Below are 19,341 nucleotides of genomic sequence, written 5' to 3' on the forward strand. Positions count from 1 at the left end.
ACATGAAAGCCCTCCTGACACATGCCTCGAAAGCTTTGAAGTAGATGGTGTAGTGGATACAAATGTAGTTCAAGCAAAAGGACTCAAACGAAGAGAGTGCACTAGCAAGGGACGAAGGCGGACAAAAGGTGGTTTGGAGCTTGCGTTGGCAAAGAAAAATAAAACAAGTTCACATAATGCTTCTCAAACTCCCATGTTTGTTGCTCCTCAACCTCCTCCCTTATTTTCGGCGAGTGCTCCTGAACCATCTCCCTCATTTTCACCGAGTATTCCTCAATCAGCTCCTTTATTTTCAATAAGTGCTCCTCAACTTCCTCTATTCTCGACGTGTGTTCCTCAAGTTAAGGCTTTATCTACTCAATTTATGTATCTCGCCTATGATGTAAGTTACTTTAATAAGAAGTTTTATTATGACTTATTTGTAAATATTTTGTACATTTTAAATTGATATGTGTTTGTTATTGTTGCAGCCAAGTTTTCTTCGTCACAATATGCATTTTTCAATGCCATCGATGTATTCGGTCCATGGAAGCTATCAAGCCTTGCTTAACAATGCAAGCGGTTATGACTCGCAAGCCTCGAATAGTCCTGCATATAGTGAAGTAATTTATTTTTCACCAATCCTCTTTTATCTTGCCATTCATTCATTTAAAGTTCCATTTTATTTTATGGTTCTTTATATATATTTGTTTTCTTTTTTAGGTACTATATGGGCATGGGCGTGGCTAAGGCCATGGGAATGTGGATCACACGTCAATATTGTAGCGTTGAATTTTTTTGTTGGATATGTAATATTGAACACTTTTCATGTTAATGTAGAAATTTGAGAAATTTGTAAACTTTTTTGTTGGATATGTAATATTGAAGACTTGGCAGATTGTACTGAAATTTGAATGTTGAAATGACCTTAACCTTTTTTTATGTGAATGTTGATATGTTGTTGAAATATGTGCTGAAATGGTGCTGAAATTTGTGTTGATATGTTGCTGAAATTTGGTTGAAATGGTGCTCAAATTTCTGCTCATATGTTGCTGAAATTTGGTTGAAATGATGCTGAAATTGGTGCTGTTATGTTTGTGAAATTTGTGCTGATATGTTGTTGAAATATGTGCTGAAATGGTGCTTAAATTTGGGCTGATATGTTGCTGAAATTTGGTTGAAATGGTGCTCAAATTTCTGCTCATATGTTGCTGAAATTTGGTTGAAATAATGCTGAAATTGGTGCTGATATGTTGCTGAAATATGTGCTGAAATGGTGCTTAAATTTGGGCTGATATGTTGCTGAAATTTGGTTGAAATGGTGCTCAAATTTCTGCTCATATGTTGCTGAAATTTGGTTGAAATAATGCTGATATGTTGCTGAAATATGTGTTGAAATGGTGCTCAAATTTGTGCTAATATGTTGCTGAAATTTGGTTGAAATGGTGCTCAAATTTGTGCTAATATGTTGCTGAAATTTGTGTTGATATGTTGCTGAAATATGTGCTGAAATGGTGCTCAAAGTTGGGCCGATATGTTGCTGAAATTTGGTCCAAATGGTGCTCAAATATGTGCTGATATGTTGCTGAAATTTGTGTTGATATGTTGCTGAAATATGTACTGAAATGGTGCTCAAAGTTGTTGAAATATGTTGCTGAAATTTACGTTATGTTCAAATCATGGGAATCTCATTCTAGTTTGATATCAGTAAAAAATAAGTTTATTTGGGCTGATATGTTGATATGTGCTGATATGTAAACCAAATAAACCAAATCTGTGCTGATATGTTGCTCAATCAAATATGTGCTAATATGTTGCTCAATCATTATAACCCTTCAATTTGAATAAAACATTATTCCATTTGAATTTCTTAGGGTGTGTTTGGTAACGTTTACGTTTTCAGTTAATATTTACAAAAATTTTATAAACTGGTTTTTGTTTATTTTTAAAAAAACATAAACTACAAACGCGTTTGGTAATTGACAAAATGTTTAAAAAAATTTAAAAATATAAAAAAGAATGAGAAATGGCAAGTGGTGGCAAGTGGCGGCGGAAGACGGTGGTGGAAAGTGGTAACGGTAGGTGGTGGTTAGGTGGTGGTGGGTGGGTGGTGGTGGTAGGTGGGTGGGTAACGCTGGCAGGTGACGGTGGCGGGTGGTGGGTGGTAGCGAGTGGGTAGTGGTGGATGGCGGGTAGTGGGTGGTGGCGGGTGATGGGTGTTGGTGGCGGATGGCGGGTGGTGGTGGGTGGTGGTAGGTGGTGGGTGGGTGGGTGACGGTGGCGGGTGGTAGGTGGTAGCGAGTGGGTGGTGGTGGTAGTGGTGGTGGTGGCGGATGGGTGGCAGGTGGTGGATGGTGGTGGCAAGTGGGTGGTGAGTAGGTGGTGGTGGTGGGTGATGGTGGTGTTGGTGGTGGTGGGTGATGGTGGCGGGTGGGTGACAGGTAGCTGGTGGTGGTGGATGGCAGGTGGTGGCAAGTAGATGCGGGTGGTGGTGGCGGGTGGGTGGGTGGCAGATGGCGGGTGGTGGTGGTGGTGGTGGGGGTGGGTGACGGTGCTGGGTGATAGCGAGTGGGTGATGGTGGCGGGTAGTGGGTGGTGGTGGTAGGTAGGTGGCGGATGGCGGGTGGTGGTGGGTGGTGGCGGATGGGTGGTTATGATGGGTGAGTGACGGTGGTGGGTGGTGGCGGGTGATAGGTGTTGGTGGAAGGTGGGTGGCGGATGGCGGGTGGTGGCAGGTGGTGGGTGGGTGGGTGGGTGACCGTGGCGGGTGGTAGGTGGTAGCGAGTGGGTGGTGGTGGTGGTAGTAGTGGGTGGTGGTGGCGGATGGGTGGCAGGTAGCTGGTGGTGGTAGGTGGCAGGTGGTGGATGGTGGTGGCAAGTGGGTGGTGAGTGGTGGTGGCAAGTAGATGGCGGGCGGTGGATGGTAGTGGCGGGTGGATGACAGGTGGGTAGTGGGTGGTGGTGGTGGTGGCGAGGGGTGGGTGGTGGCGGCGAGTGGGTGGCAGGTGGTGGCGGGTGGTGGGTGGTGATGGCAGGTGATTGGTGAGTGGTGAGTGGTGGTGGGAGGTGGTAGTGGGTGGTGGGTGGTGGTGGCGGAAGATGGTGGTAGAAAATGGTGGCGGGTGGTGGCTAGTGTTGGGTGGTAAAAAAAAAAAAAAAAACTGAAAACTCAAAATGGAAACACATTTTTTGTGTTTTCATTTTTTGGCCAAATTTATAAACTGAGACCAATAAGTTATAAATCAAAAATTTTACCAAACAAGTTTTATTTGAGTTTTTAAAATTTTTGTAAATATAAATAGAAAACTGAAAACGTAAGTGTTATCAACGACACCTTAAAATCTGAAAATACATGTGTTGGTCATAACAATGGTCTGAAATTGAGTGGGACACAAATCTGAGCATCACATGAGGATATAGATCATTGGAGTGTCCTGATTTACATCAAAGTAAACAAATGGCAACAGTCCATGGAATTCTATATATGTATACATGGACCATTGTCCTTCATATCTTCAATAACAACATAAACTAGAAGCACAAAAAACAGTAACATACCATACCAACAATCCAAACAAACAAAAGAAGTCAACAACCAACTTCATTTACACATAATGTTTAGTTCACAAAAGGTGAAGTTCAAATCCGAATTTAAATTACACTTAATTTTTAAACAACAAAAGAAGTCCAAATCCAAATAACATTATTACAATGGCATAGTGCAACTTTTTCTGAAGTTGTCTAATCTCTACAACCATTTGTTTACTTTCTTTCGTAAGCTTTGTAACTATCTCTTGCAGCTCATCATTGGATACAATCACTTTGTTGACCAAAGGGTTGATATTACAATTGTCGTCGCTTTCCTCTCTTATCATCTTCAACCATTGACGCTGCTTATGTACAGGCATCCACCATTGAAAGAAGCCACATCCATTGGTGTTGTTTGAAGGGCAAGCAAAGTATACCATCCCCGGATTGTCCTTTGACTCTGAAATCCTGAATGATGCTCTCACCCTGCAACGACATTTCCGATTACTAAACTGAATTTTGCTAATATCAGTCATAGATGCATTTGATGTTGACATTTTTTTACCTGACATAACAAATGGAACAAAAATGGGTAGGACTCAAATTCTAAATCACATGAAATGGGTAATGGGAGTGAATCCTGCCATCTATAAAGGTAAATAAGTACATGAAATGCGTAATGGGAGTAGGGAATTTATAAATATTCAGTCATGCTCTGTGTGGTATTGTGATCCAATGATTTGTCCATAAGTTGAAGTCTCATCTATAAAATAGTTTTGCCCATAACCTGCAAAACTAATATCGAGCATTAAGTAATCAGTTTTGGGGGGAAAAAAAATCAAAGTCTACAACCAAATTTGATCAGTGGATTTTGATATATATTTCTTATTGGTATGAAATATTTAGATATGGTAAATATATTGTTTTGATTTATGAAAGGCATTATCAGAATAAGTATGCATGAATCCTTTCCAATATGTGCATGAACCCTTTAGAATAAGTAGGCATTATCAGGATTAAACTTTTCTAAAAATGTAGGAGAGTTGATTGTTATTGATAGACTTAAAAAACTAATGGAGAAGAAAGATTTGAGTTAGAAGATAAGTATTTTCCTATTATTTTACCCAATTAGAATATGTCCATTGTTATTTCAAATCCATTATAATTTATCATGAGTCACAACAAAACTCTCAAAGTCAATGACCATCCAAATTTAAATTTGAGTTGCCCCCTTGAACAATAAGTTATCAAATATTTTTTTCCTCAAAATCCATAATCCAAATACACGAAATATGTACACCTTTTTTGTCATCTCAAAGTAGCAAATGATGTGAAACAGGAAATATTTTTTCAGACTCTAAATTCCAATATGTCTACGGAATTCCAAAGCCTCAATAGAATGAGAGGTAAATAAAAAGATTAGCCCTGTAACAACTATCATCATCATACCCACAAAGATCCAATTACAAATTGAAGAATAAAATATACCTAGTTCTGGTACCAAAAACACCAAAAATAAGGCTTTCAATTTCTAATTCACACATAAGTTTGTTAAATTTCTCACAAATCATTGTTCTATTCAAGAATTTTCCAATACGGTTTTTGTACTACAATTGAAAATTTTGACCTACCAAAATATTTTGTCACGACCCAACCCCAGGGGCTTAGAGTTGGAATCTGACTTACTAACTTATTCTTATTTGTAGCAAATTAAGTTGCGCAAGCGAAAATAAAAATAATTAAATAGAAATTTTACTATATTTTACTAAAAAAAAAGAAATACATTTCTAGGGCTTTCATTATTTTATTATTCAGTGACCAGCCCCGAATAGAGACAAAAGGAAGCAAAAATATAAAAAAAAAAGAAAGATAAAATAGTGGTTTAACAACAGTCCATGAGCAGGTTCCATTTCGTGGGGTTATGGATTTCCCTTACATCTCGTCACCTGAAAGGGTAACAGCTATAAGCACATAGCAGAGTAAGAAATATTATGCCAGGAGTGTAAAACAACCATGGATAATTAGTTAGGCTAAAACATTTGCATATTTTAATTTAAAATGACAATTTATTTAAAGTGGCAGAATACAGAAAATCATGTAAATAAATAATCATAACCACGGTATAAAACAGAACAGAACAGAAGTCACAGAAGTGACAGCCAGAACATAGGTTAATGGATCCATGACAAACAGAGGACCACAAAGTGGTCAAACAGAAGCCAATGGTTATTTAAGTCCCCCAAAGCGTAGGACTCCCGTGGTGGTACCTACAAAACATAATTGTTTATAAGGTTATAGTCAAATATATACAAAAATTTAAACAAACATATCCATGGTTTTCCTTAAGTAAATAGAGTTTAGAAAGTAATCCACGTAACTGAAATGTTTATAAACATAACTTTTAATTATATAACTTAATAAATATAACTTGTATAAAATAAGTTATGGTAACTCAAGACATTCATAAAACATATAATGGTGAATCAAGGTATAATATAACTCACCTTAATTATAACCCTTAGCCTTGCTTTACTATCAAAACTTCCTTTCCTTACTCTCAACTTATATACTTCTCTCGGTTTCCCACCCTTTCCTTTTGTTTTTTTTTTCTTCCGTTTTTCTCTTAATCACAACACTCTTAGTCCCTTTATATACTGTTTTCTGAGCCCAGTGATGTATGACACGTAGCCTCTCCCTATGGAGGCATTATGATGCTAGAAGATTTGTGCCTTAATTGTGAATCAATTCACAGATTTGGATAAGCCTCAATCTCTCCAATATATATCTATATATACTTGGGCTTTTGTTTAGCTTGGGCCAATATTAGCTTAGGCTTTTATTATTTATTCTTTTTGGGCTGAGGTTGGCAACCCTGCTGGGCAACTTGTGTCTTAATTTTTTTTTTTTTCATTTCCTTTTCTTTTTATTCATTTCTTTATTTGTTTTGGTGTTAAGTTATTATTTATTTACTATCTTTAACTCTAATTTGTATTATAAATTTTATATTTGTGTTAATTTAGCCTTAAATAATGATTCCTAATTAATCTCATATTTGATAATTCAACGCCAATTTAGATTTATATATGTATTTATTTAATAATTTATCATCACATGCAATCATAATTATATATAACTATAAATATTTATGTGGTATTTAATTAAACATTTAGGGTGTCACATTTCTCCCCTCCTAAATAGGAGTTTGTCCTCAAACTCAACGTACCTTAATTTTCGAAGAGGTGTGGGTATTTGGTTTGCATTTGACTTTCTATTTTCCACATGGCTTCTTTGATGTGATGATTTCGCCATAAGACCTTTACCAGTGGTATGGTCTTGTTTCGAAGAACTTGATTACGACGATTGAGAATCTGCACTGGCTGTTCTTCGTAAGAGAGATCTTCTCGAACTCCCAAGTTCTCATAGTTGATGACATGTTCTGGATCTCGGAGATACCGTTGGAGCATTGATACGTGAAACACGTTGTGGATATTAGATAGCTCAGGAGGTAGTGCAAGGCGATAGGCTACAGGACCAATTCTTTCCAGTATCTCGAATGGCCCGATGTAACGTGGATTTAACTTCCCGCGTTTTCCGAATCGGATCACTCCTCTTGTTGGTGAGATTTTGAGAAACACATGATCCCCTTCTTGGAATTCCAAGTCTCGCCTCCGAGTATCCGCATAACTTTTCTAGCGGCTCTGAGCAGTGCGAATCCGCTGTTGGATGAGTTGGATTTTCTCACTTGTGATTTGCACGATTTCGGGGCCTAACAATTTCTTGTCCCCGACTTCCGTCCAGCACAGGGGTGATCGACATCTCTTTCCATACAGAGTTTCGTATGGTGCCATTCCAATGCTTGCCTGATAGCTGTTATTATAGGCAAATTCCACTAAAGGTAGGTGCTCATCCCAGTTACCTTTGAGGTCTAACACGCATACACGTAACATGTCTTCCAACGTCTGGATTGTTCTTTCGGATTGCCCATCAGTTTGTGGATGGTAGGCCGTGCTAAACTTCAGTGTAGTTCCCAAAGCTTCTTGCAATTTATTCCAGAAGTGAGACACGAAACGAGGGTCTCGGTCAGACACGATTGAAACTGGAATGCCATGCAACCGAATAATCTCTTTGATATATAAAGTGACAAACTTATTCAGAGGATACATGATTTTGATTGGTAGAAAGTGTGCTGACTTTGTCAATCGGTCTACTATAACCCATATTGCATCATTCTTTGAAAAAGACTATGGTAGCCCGACCACGAAGTCCATAGTAATGTGTTCCCATTTCCATTCAAGAATAGGGAGTGGTTGCAGTAGCCCCGCCGATCTCTGATGTTCTGCTTTAACTTGCTGACAATGCAGACATTTAGAAACATGGCTTGCTATATCTCTTTTCATTCCGGTCCACCAGTAGTATTCTTTCAAATCATGGTACATCTTTGTGTTGCCAGGGTGGACTGCAAATCTTGAGTTATGAGCTTCCTCCAGTATCTTCTTATTGAGTTCCGGGATGTCGGGTATGCAAATTCGATTTCGAAATTTCAGTATCCCATTGCTTATAATGAAATCAGGATCAGGCGTGTTCCCTTGTTCCTCATACTTTTTCTTCAAGAGTTTATCTTCCCATTGGCGTGCTTTGATTTCTCCAATCAATGTAGGCTCCATGATTACATTGATGAGCAACCCATTGACCTTGCGGGAAACGAGAGTGCATGCCAAACTTCTCGTCGACTTTCGGCTTAGTGCGTCTGCCACCACATTAGCTTTGCCCGGATGGTGATGGATCTCTATCTCGTAGTCTTTCATAAATTCTAACCACCGTCGCTGCCTCATATTCAGTTCCTTCTATATGAATAGATATTTTAGACTCTTGTGGTCAGTATAAATCTCGCAGGTTGTACCATAGAGATAATGACGCCAGATTTTGAGAGCAAAGATCACCACAGCCAATTCCAAATCGTGAGTCGGGTAGTTTTTCTCGTGAGTCTTTAATTGTCGTGACGCATAAGCAATGACTTTTTCGTCTTGCATGAGAACACAACCCAACCCATTGTATGAGGCATCACTATAGATTACAAACCCATCTGCTCCGGTAGGGAGTGCTAGTATAGGGGCTGACACAAGTCGACCTTTTAATTCTTGAAAGCAACGCTCCTGTTTATCAGTCCATTCAAAGGGTGTGTTCTTCTGAGTTAGCTGGGTCAAGGGCGATGCTATCTTTGAGAAATCTTGCACGAAGCGCCGATAATAGCCAGCTAGACCCAAAAAACTTCAGATTTCTGACACATTAGTAGGTTGTGGCCAGTCCACGATTGCTGCAACTTTTTGGGGGTCAACTGAGATGCTGTCTTTGTTAATGACGTGACCGAGAAAGTATACACTAGTGATCCAAAATTCGCATTTCTTCAACTTGGCATAAAGTTTGTGATCTCGTAGTGTTTGTAGAACCATTCGCAAGTGTTGCTCATAAGCTTCTGGTGACTTAGAGTATATGAGGATGTCGTCAATGAAGACGATGACAAACTCATCAAGATAGGGTTTGAACACTCTGTTCATGAGGTCCATGAAGGCTGCTGGGGCATTTGTGACGCCAAAAGGCATGACGAGAAATTCATAGTGTCCGTAATGGGTTCTGAAGGCCGTCTTTTCAATGCTTTCCGTTTTAACCTTTAATTGATGGTAACCAGAACGTAAGTCAATTTTGGAAAATACTTGTGCACCTTGAAGTTGATCGAACAAGTCATTGATTCGCGGCAGAGGATATCGATTCTTGATGGTGACCTTGTTCAGCTCCCGGTAATCGATGCATAATCTCATCATGCCATCCTTTTTCTTCACGAACAATACTGGAGCTCCCCAAGGTGAGGTACTAAGTCGGATAAAACCTTTGTCCAGGAGTTCCTGGAGTTGAGTCTTCAGCTCTTTCAATTCTGTCATCGACATGCGATAAGGAGTTTTTGATATAGGCTGCGTGCCAGGTTGGGTTCAATGGTGAATTCGATCTCCCGATTAATTGGAATACCGGGTAGATCTTCAAGAAAGACATCTGGGAATTCTCGAACTACAGGAATTGCATCAACGGTAGGGGCCTCTTTTTGTGTATCAACCACATAACAAATATAACTACCACAACCCTTGCTTAGAAGTCGTTGGGCTGTCAGGGAGGATATGATACAGGAAGGGTTAGAAACTTTAGCCCCATCAAAGACAATTTCGGGTTGGTTTGGTAACTTGAGGAAGACCTTTTTGGCTTTACAATTGATAGAGGCGTGGTTGGTAGCCAGCCAATCCGTACCTAAGATTACATCAAAGTTTCCAATGCGGAGGGAAATCAAGTCTGCATATAAGGTTTTGCCTTTTAGGAATACAACACAAGATCTGTACACATCAGTACTACAGACAGACTTACCAGAAAGAAAAGACACAGACAATGTCTATCCTAATGGTTTGGGTGTTGATGTCAACTTGGTGGCAAAGCGTGGTGCAACAAAAGAATGAGTTGACCCAGAGTCAATAAGGACATGAGCTAAAAGACCACAAATAGAAAGTGTACCTGACACAACATTTTCGGTAACTTCCGATTTTCCAGGTACCAAGGCGAAAGCCCGACCTTGGCAGTTTTGGTCCTTCTTTTCTCCTCCAAGTCCCGCGAATCTCCTGACTGGGCCAGAGGGGCTGGCTGTAGGATTAACCATTTTTGGACAATCCCTTAGCAAGTGGCCAAACTGTCCGCATCTAAAACACACTCCTGTGTCTCGATGGCATTGTCCCCAATGAATCCTCCCATAAGTGGGGCAAGTTGGAATAGTGCCACCTCGGGGATTGGTAGAACCGTGGTGGCCTGAGTTGGTTGTGCCCATGTTCACCTTTTTATGAGGTGCAACACCGGGTCTTCTGTTATCCCTTTCCTAGAATTGCTTCTTGTAACTTGGTTCTCCGGAATGCGAGGCTTTAATTCCCTTTTCTGCTATGTACGCCCGGTCCACCACTTCTGCATAGGTTGGCAATTTCAAGACTTCAAGCCTGTCTTTTATTCCAGCATCCAATCCTGCTTCAAATTTTCTTGCTTTTTGAGTTTCGGTGGGGATAACGTATGTTGCAAACCGAGCGAGTTGTGTGAACTTGCTCTCATATTCGGCCACCGTCATCGTTCCTTGCTTCAGATGTATGAATTCGGATGCCTTCTGTTCCCGCAATGAATCTGGAAAGTATTTTTCATAGAATACTTCCAAGAATCTTGCCCAAGTCGTAATTTCTTCTTTGGCCAGAGTGAGAAGCCACAATTCCTGTGCATTGTCTTTGAAAGTGAAAGTGGCGAAAGTTACCTTTTGTCTCTCAGTGCAAGGTAGGGCACGAAAAATCTTTTCCATGTCTTTAACCCAAGCGTCTGCTACCATTGGGTCTGGGCCGCCGGTAAATGTGGTGGGTTTCAGATCCTGGAACTGTTTTATGGTAACCGGTCCTTCTTGTCGTCCCGGTGTCCCATGGTTGATGTTAGCTTGCAAGGCTTGTAGAAAACTAGCAACCGCTCTTTCCATTACTCTTTCCATCGATTCCGTACTGCTAACTGATGACTCACTTCCATTACCATTAGCCATTCTACAAGTAATAAACGAGGTATTATATTTTCAATGCAGCATATACATATATAGCACAACATGTAGTACACTTTATATTTATATAAACTGCCAACATTACACATTTTATTTATTTATTTATTTTCCAATTCATATTACATTAGTCGGAATATGTTGGTGTCCCATCCCTGTGGTAAACAAAGTCAACAAAAAGGGGATTAGAACATATCAAGATCAGCATACAAAAGATTTTCTACTAGCCAGATCTAGAGTAGTGGGTCAGATGGGTCGAAAAAACAGGGGAAATAGTGCTACATAAAAAGCTCAAACTCCCACCCCAACTAGATTACTCCAAAACACACCTATGCTACCTGGAGCGTGAAAATGGGGATAGATTGTATATGACCCACAAATGCCCGGTCAACAATCCAAACAGGTGTCTCAACATATGACAGGTCATTTTCGAAGTCAACATTTTGCATATTAATGATCTCTAGTGGATTTGGGGCTGTAGTGAAAATGTAATCCTCGGGGTACACGTTCCCCCTTCTGGCTGCAAACTCTGGGGGTAGAGGGCCTATAATATAATGCGGGCGGCCATGACCCGGGGCGACGCCAAGGACGCGAGATGGTCCGAGAAAACGTCTGCGTGTATGGACAAGACTGCGCCTTCATAATAAGTGTGGGACGTCGGTAGGGTTAACCTGGATATAAATTGGCCGACCTATCAATCGGCCAAGACCTGGGTGTAATTCCCTGACTATTTCCTCAGAATCTCCCCAACCCTCAGGTGAGGTGGGGGCGGGGGCAGGGTGTTCGGCTAAAATTTCATATAAGTTGATGGCCTAGAGATCATTTCAAAAAGCATCATCAAGGTAAATCTCTGACATCCTACAACACCAGAATAAACGTGAGATTTTACACAGGAAAACTAACGTTACAGGTAAATATTTATTATTATTTTATTTTATTTTGATTTTACCATATATATACATATATTTTTTTTTTTTGCTATATGGGTTTAGTTATAGATTGACTTATAACCCCCCCTTTTTTTTTGAACCGTTGCTCTAATACCACCTTTGTCACGACCCAACCCCAGGGACTTAGAGTTGGAATCTGACTTACTAACTTATTCTTATTTGTAGCAAATTAAGTTGCGCAAGCGAAAATAAAAATAATTAAACAGAAATTTTACTACATTTTACTAAAAAAAAGAAATACATTTCTAGGGCTTTCATTATTTTATTATTCAGTGACCAGCCCCGAATAGAGACAAAAGGAAGCAAAAATATAAAAAAAAGAAAGATAAAATAGTGGTTTAACAACAGTCCATGAGCAGGTTCCATTTCGTGGGGGTATGGATTTCCCTTACATCTCGTCACCTGAAAGGGTAACAGCTATAAGCACATAGCAGAGTGAGAAATATTATGCCAGGAGTGTAAAACAACCATGGATAATTAGTTAGGTTAAAACATTTGCATATTTTAATTTAAAATGACAATTTATTTAAAGTGGCAGAATACAGAAAATCATGTAAATAAACAATCATAACCATGGTATAAAACAGAACAAAACAGAAGTTACAGAAGTGACAGCTAGAACAGAGGTCAATGGATCCATGACAAACAAAGGACCACAAAGTGGTCAAACAGAAGCCAATGGTTATTTAAGTCCCCAAAGGCGTAGGACTCCGGTAGTGGTACTTACAAAACATAATTGTTTATAAGGTTATAGTCAAATATATACTAAAATTTAAACAAATATATTCATGGTTTTCTTTTTAAGTAAATAGAGTTTAGAAAGTAATCTACGTAACTGAAATGTTTATAAACATAACTTTTATTTATATAACTTAATAAATATAACTTGTATAAAATAAGTAATGGTAACTCAAAACATTCATAAAACATATAATGGTAAATCAAGGTATAATATAACTCACCTTAATTATAACTCTTAGCCTTACTTTACTATCAGAACTTCCTTTCCTTACTCTCAACTTATATACTTCTCTCGGTTTCCCACCCTTTCCTCTTTTTTTTTTTTCTTTTTTTTTTTTTTTTTTTTCTGTTTTTCTCTTAATTACAACACTCTTAGTCCCTTTATATACTGTTTTCTGAGCCTAGTGATGTATGACACGTAGCCTCTCCCTATGGAGGAATTATGATGCTAGAAGATCTGTGCCTTAATTGTGAATCAATTCACAGATTTGGATAAGCCTCAATCTCTCCAATATATATCTATATACACTTGGGCTTTTGTTTAGCTTGGGCCAATATTGGCTTAGGCTTTTATTATTTATTCTTTTTGGGCCGAGGTTGGCAACCCTGCTGGGTAACTTGTGTCTTAATTTATTTATTTTTTCATTTCCTTTTCTTTTTATTCATTTCTTTATTTGTTTTGGTGTTAAGTTATTATTTATTTACTATCTTTAACTCTAATTTGTATTATAAATTTTATATTTGTGTTAATTTAGCCTTAAATAATGATTCCTAATTAATCTCATATTTGATAATTCAACGCCAATTTAGATTTATATATGTATTTATTTAATAATTTATCATCACATGCAATCATAATTATATATAACTATAAATATTTATGTGATATTTAATTAAACATTTAGGGTGTCACACATTTCCCTTCCCCCAATGTCAGATCTTATATGAAATTCAAATTTTTTTTAACCATATCTCAAAAAACAAAATTCCAAAGGCCAAGTAAAATTAAATTAAAAGTAAACAGAGAACAGAAATTAAAATAAATAAAATAAAATAAAAAATTGTATGGATTAAGATAAAATAAAATAAGATAAAATAAAATAAAAAATTGTATGGAAGAACATAAAGAAGTAAGATTCGTAAATATTCATTAGATTTGAAACGTCACCATAAATTCAACTTTGGATTAACAAAACACAACATACACAAAGATTCTTGTATAAACATCATGATCACATTTACAATGACAGAGTGTACCAAGTTCAGATTTTTCCTAATTTTTGGATTCAAAGCCCTAATATTTTAACTTTGGAGGATGAATAAACCTGTGCTCTTTTCCTTCAATTTGTTGGAGTATGGCGAGGCAGCGACATGGCAACGGTAGCGGCGTGGTAGCGGTGATCGGGGGTGGATCAGAAGCTCTTCTCTCAGCCCTTTTTTTTTCTCTCTCTCTCTCGTCTCTGATGCTTCACGTATCACAGATGATTTGGGAATTTTGAATCAACTCAAATTTTTTTTTTTTGAAATTATTAACCAAAACGACGTCGTTTTGGTTAGTTACATTCTCAGCCATTGGATCAACACACTTCAGGGATCACTTCAGGGCCAATACTTCAGAGGATCCTGATACCTTTGTAAGAGGATTGTGTTCCATTCTGTATTTAATTTTTGTACGTGTTGACTTTCTTTTTTAAAATTCAATGTGTGCCCAGATTAAACTTAAATCCAATTAATTTTTGTTTTTAGAGATAGAATGGAGGGGATTGATAGTGAGAAATTGTTAAATTATTTTTATATAAAATAATAAAACAAATAAAAAAATTATAAAAATTAAACATTAATATTTTTAAAAAAATTCCGAATATATAAAAAATAAAAAAAATAAAAAAATTTCTAATCCCCTCACTATTTTTCTAATACCACCTCTATCTCCTCACTATGAATCCCCATTCCAAGGGTGTTAGTAATACCAAGGTATTAGTAGTCCCAAGGCCATCTCTCAAAATAAATAAGGTATTAATAATACCAAGGTATTAGTTGTCCCAATCCCATTCCTATAACCCCAAACAAACAGGGCCTCAATGAATTAATCTCAAGCTTCTCAAAGGTCGGCTTGACTTATGCCTAGTTTAGAAATTGACTATTTTAATTTTTTTTATGAAAAATGTACAGAAAAATAGAAAATGATATGACAAATCTATTTCAATTGACTTTTTGATTTTTTTACAAAAAAAAAAAATTATATGTGAACAAAATAGATAAAATAATATACCAATTTATAATGACTTTTTAACTAAAAACTCATGGTGATTCTATTTGCACCCAAATAATAATTTAGTACGCTCAATTAAAATTTTGAAATTAGAATTCCTATTATACCTTAATGTAAATTTACTACTAAGGACAATATACATTAAATTCTAAAATAAAATATTATTTTTTCTTACGATACATCCAAATCACTTATAGCTATTTTTCATATTCAACTATTTTCATCTTTTTTCTCAAATTTTAATTATTATTATTTTTTTCATCTTCATCTTCATCTTCATCTTCCTCTTCAATCTAAAACTCTAATCTTACCCCATCAAAACTAATCATTAACATAAATATCATTGTTTCTTATTGTTTTATTATTTACATATTGAAAAAAAATAAAATCAAATAGTAAATAATATATATATACTGTGGGGACATAAAAATTTTGAATAACGACACGTGGTCGAGGTGTCACCGAAGTGCCAGCCGAGGTGCCACGTGTCCTGGTCATGACGCCGAGGTGATCTCGGCAAGGCCGAGGTTATTTATGAAAATATCGGAATCCGAGATAAGCAGATAAGGAACAAGAGTCGTAGAATGGGAGAAGACTTCAGTTTGGATTAAGATAAGACTCTTAGAGAGTTTATCCTAATTCAACTGGGAGTCCAAGATTAGCAGTAATCCTAAGTCCATTGGAGCTAGACTTCTATTGGGACTAGGATTATGTTGGCTATAAAAGAGAGGCACCCTCATGGGTCTAAGGTATGCCTTTTATGCTTTTGATATTCTGTCTAGTGAGTTAAGCACTATTGGTTATCTTTGAGAGATACTGAGTACTGACTTGATCGTCGGAGTGCCTCCGGGTGGACAAGCCACCGCGGGATTCTCATCTTTCTGTGACAGGTCGTTCGGGCTTAATCTATTCTGTCGGTGTTCTCTAGTTGAGTACTAAGTTGGGCTGTGTGATCGGAAAATCACTCACACAATTTGGCGCCGTATGTGGGAACGAAAGGAGAATAGATGGCCAACGACAAACCGAAAGAGAAGGTTGGGGACGACACCCCTACTGAGAGTGGGAAACATATTGACCTTGACGTCGAAGAAGACAACTGCAACGAAGAGACTCGTGATAAAAATCACGGAGGAAACGACGTCGGCCAGGAGGGCGACGAATCGAAGAAATCGGATCAGAGCAGGTATTATAATGAGGACGACCTCTAGGTATGGAAAGATAGATGCCTGCGGAGGGACGACGAGATAAAGGGAATGGCGGACAAATTGGCGGACTTGCAAACGGTCGTCAATTTCATAATGCAGAACAACGTCATGCAGCTACCGTTCCCGTCACAAGACACGCCGATTCCAGCAGCCAAGAAAGATGCCCAGGTAGGGGGGCAGAAGACAACTCCTACGACTCTTCACCAAGGAACATTCTCACCGGCCTTCAAGGGAGGTCGGACGAAGAGAATCAAGAAGGGGAGATTCACAGAGGACACATCGCACCAAGGAAGCTGACTCCAAAGAACATCGGCATGTTCAGGGGAATGACCACTGTTTCGACGTGACCAATGGAAGGAGGTCCAAAAGGACTCGCAATGACACAGGAAGTAGTGCACCAAAGAGGCTGAAATCCGGAGATAGCCGAGCTCCTGGGCAAACCAAGGAGGATCTGAGGAATTACCTCCAGAGAAAGCAACAAGATGCCGAGGTGACCTCACCTGTCAAGTCGAGGACATCGTTCTCGGTAGAATTGGACAAATTCGAAGGCCTGAAGAGATTCAATATGTCGAAGTTCCAGATATACGATGGGAAGTTGGACCCCAACTTTCACGTCGGATTATACCTGAACGCGATGGCGTTATACACTGGGAACGAGCCGTTGCTCTGCAAAGTGTTCCCCTCATCATTCGAGAAAATTGCATCGGACTGGTTTCGCAAGTTGCCGAAAAGAATTGTGAAAACCTGGGAAGGCCTGGCCGAGATGTTTGTGGCCAGGTTCGTGACAAACAAGCTACAACCATTGAGGGTGGACGCCCTAATGGCCCTGAAAATCGGCGAGGATGAAAGCCTTAGGGCCTATGCCAAAAGGTATTATGAGGTATTCAACCGAATACCAGGATGCAACCAAGAGGTGGCGGTCGTGTTGTTTAAAAATGGCTTGAAGGATGACTGCCTGCTTCGAAAATCACTGGCAAAGACATTGCAAAAAAATATGAAGGAGCTGATGGCCAGGATAGAAAAGTATGCCAGAGCCGAGAAGGACACGCCGGGGACAAAGGCGTCCAAACCAGAGATGAATGGTTCACCATAGCGAAGCCGAGATAACACTGGATATGAGAAGACAAGAGCTCAGCACAAGTAAGCCGATCCTGGATTTCAGATCTCGGATCCCAGATCCCAGAAGACAGGATCTTGGCCTAAGATGATTAAGTCCGAGAAGAAGAGCTTGCCGAGATGATGTTTAACACTTGTTGAAATTTGTAGACAATTTACAAGTTGAAGTTAAACCGAAATCATTGTTTAACACTTGTTGAAATTTGTGGATAATGTACAAGTTGAAGTTAAACCGAAATCATTGTTTAACATTTGTTGAAATTTGTGGACAATGTACAAGTTGAAGTTAAACCGAAATCATTGTTTAACATTTGTTGAAATTTGTGGACAATTTACAAGTTGAAGTTAAACCGAAATCATTGTTTAACATTTGTTGAAATTTGTGGACAATTTACAAGTTGAAGTTAAACCGAAATCATTGTTTAACACTTGTTGAAACTTGAGAAAAGTTTAAAAGTTGAAGTTAAGCCGAGATGATGTTTAACACTTGTTGAAACTTGAGAAAAGTTTACAACTTGAAGTTAAACCGAAATCATTGTTTAACACTTGTTGAAATTTGTGGACAATTTACAAGTTGAAATTAAACCGAAATCATTGTTTAATACTTGTTGAAATTTGTGGACAATTTACAAGTTGAAGTTAAACCGAGATCATTGTTTAACACTTGTTGAAATTTGTGGACACTTTACAAGTTGAAGTTAAACCGAGATCATTGTTTAACACTTGTTGAAACTTGAGAAAAGTTTACAAGTTGAAGTTAAATCAAGATTATGTTTAACACTTGTAGAAACTTGAGAAAAGTTTACAAGTTAAAGTTAAACCGAGATTATGTTTAACACTTGTTGAAACTTGAGAAAAGTTTACAAGTTGAAGTTAAACCGGGGTCATGATTAAAGGAATGAATGATATAGGTTCCATCACCTCAGGATGCCGAGGTAATAGAACCTAGGGGGCAGTTGTGGGGACATAAAAATTTTGAATAACGACACATGGCCGAGGTGTCACCGAAGTGCCGGCCGAGGTGTCACCGAAGTGCCAGCCGAGGTGCCACGTGTCCTGGTCATGACGCCGAGGTGATCTTGGCAAGGCCGAGGTTATCTCCGAAGATACTGGAATCTGAGATAAGTAGATAAGGGACAAGAGTCCTAGAATGGGAGAAGATTTTAGTTTGGATTAAGATAAGACTCTTAGAGAGTTTATCCTAATTCAACTGGGAGTCCAAGATTAGCAGTAATCCTAAGTCCATTGGAGCTAGGTTTTTATTGGGACTAGGATTATGTTGGCTATAAAAGAGAGGCACCGCCATGGGTCTAAGGTATGTCTTTTATGCTTTTGATATTCTGTCTAGTGAGTTAAGCACTATTGGTTATCTTTGAGAGATATTGAGTACTAACTTGATCGTCGGAGTGCCCCCGGGTGGACGAGCCACCGCAGGATTCTCATCTTTTTGTGACAGGTCGTTCGGGCTTAATCTATTATGCCGGTGTTCTCCAGTTGCGTACTAAGTTGGGCTGTGTGATCGGAAAATCATTCACACACATATATATATATATATATATATATATATATATTTTGGTTAGAATGACATCAAAGATATTATAGATAGTTGAAACACAATACACATCATCATTCTCACTCCTGAGAAAACCCAACAACCACCAAGGAGGGACACTGTCCCGTGTACAACACCCACTTCTGCTAATCCCAAACTTAGCCATTAAATGTGCAACCTGATTCCCAACCCTTCTACCATAACACATATGGTCCATTCCTAACTGAAGCAAATCATGTATAAGCATACCCGCCCCATGCTCCACCTCCTTGACCCCATTTACCATATCAACATTTAATATTAATGGATTTAATTGATATTTGTGGAGGCACTGTGCTTTTCAAAGAGATTTAATTTAAGATTTTTGATTTATTTATTATTTAAGTGTA

The 19,341-nt window shown here is 38.5% G+C and overlaps 2 protein-coding genes across 2 annotated transcripts; both read right to left on the bottom strand.

Moving 5' to 3' along the window:
* Nucleotides 1-9,439: 9,439 nt before the first annotated feature.
* Nucleotides 9,440-10,201, bottom strand: LOC145791674 (uncharacterized). Its single transcript, XM_082872082.1, has 2 exons — nt 10,060-10,201; nt 9,440-9,843 (listed from the first exon to the last, which is right to left on the bottom strand). Exons 1-2 carry the CDS (start codon nt 10,199-10,201, stop codon nt 9,440-9,442), a joined length of 546 nt encoding a protein of 181 aa, XP_082728208.1.
* A 213-nt stretch (nt 10,202-10,414) lies between these two features.
* LOC145791675 (uncharacterized) lies at nt 10,415-11,104 on the bottom strand. The gene has a single exon (XM_082872083.1). The coding sequence runs from the start codon at nt 11,102-11,104 to the stop codon at nt 10,415-10,417; it is 690 nt and encodes a 229-aa protein (XP_082728209.1).
* Between the last annotated feature and the right edge of the window lie 8,237 nt (nt 11,105-19,341).

This window comes from Camellia sinensis, chromosome 5, assembly GCF_055761805.1.
Source record: "Camellia sinensis isolate YWXY chromosome 5, ASM5576180v1, whole genome shotgun sequence".
Lineage (NCBI taxonomy): Eukaryota > Viridiplantae > Streptophyta > Magnoliopsida > Ericales > Theaceae > Camellia > Camellia sinensis.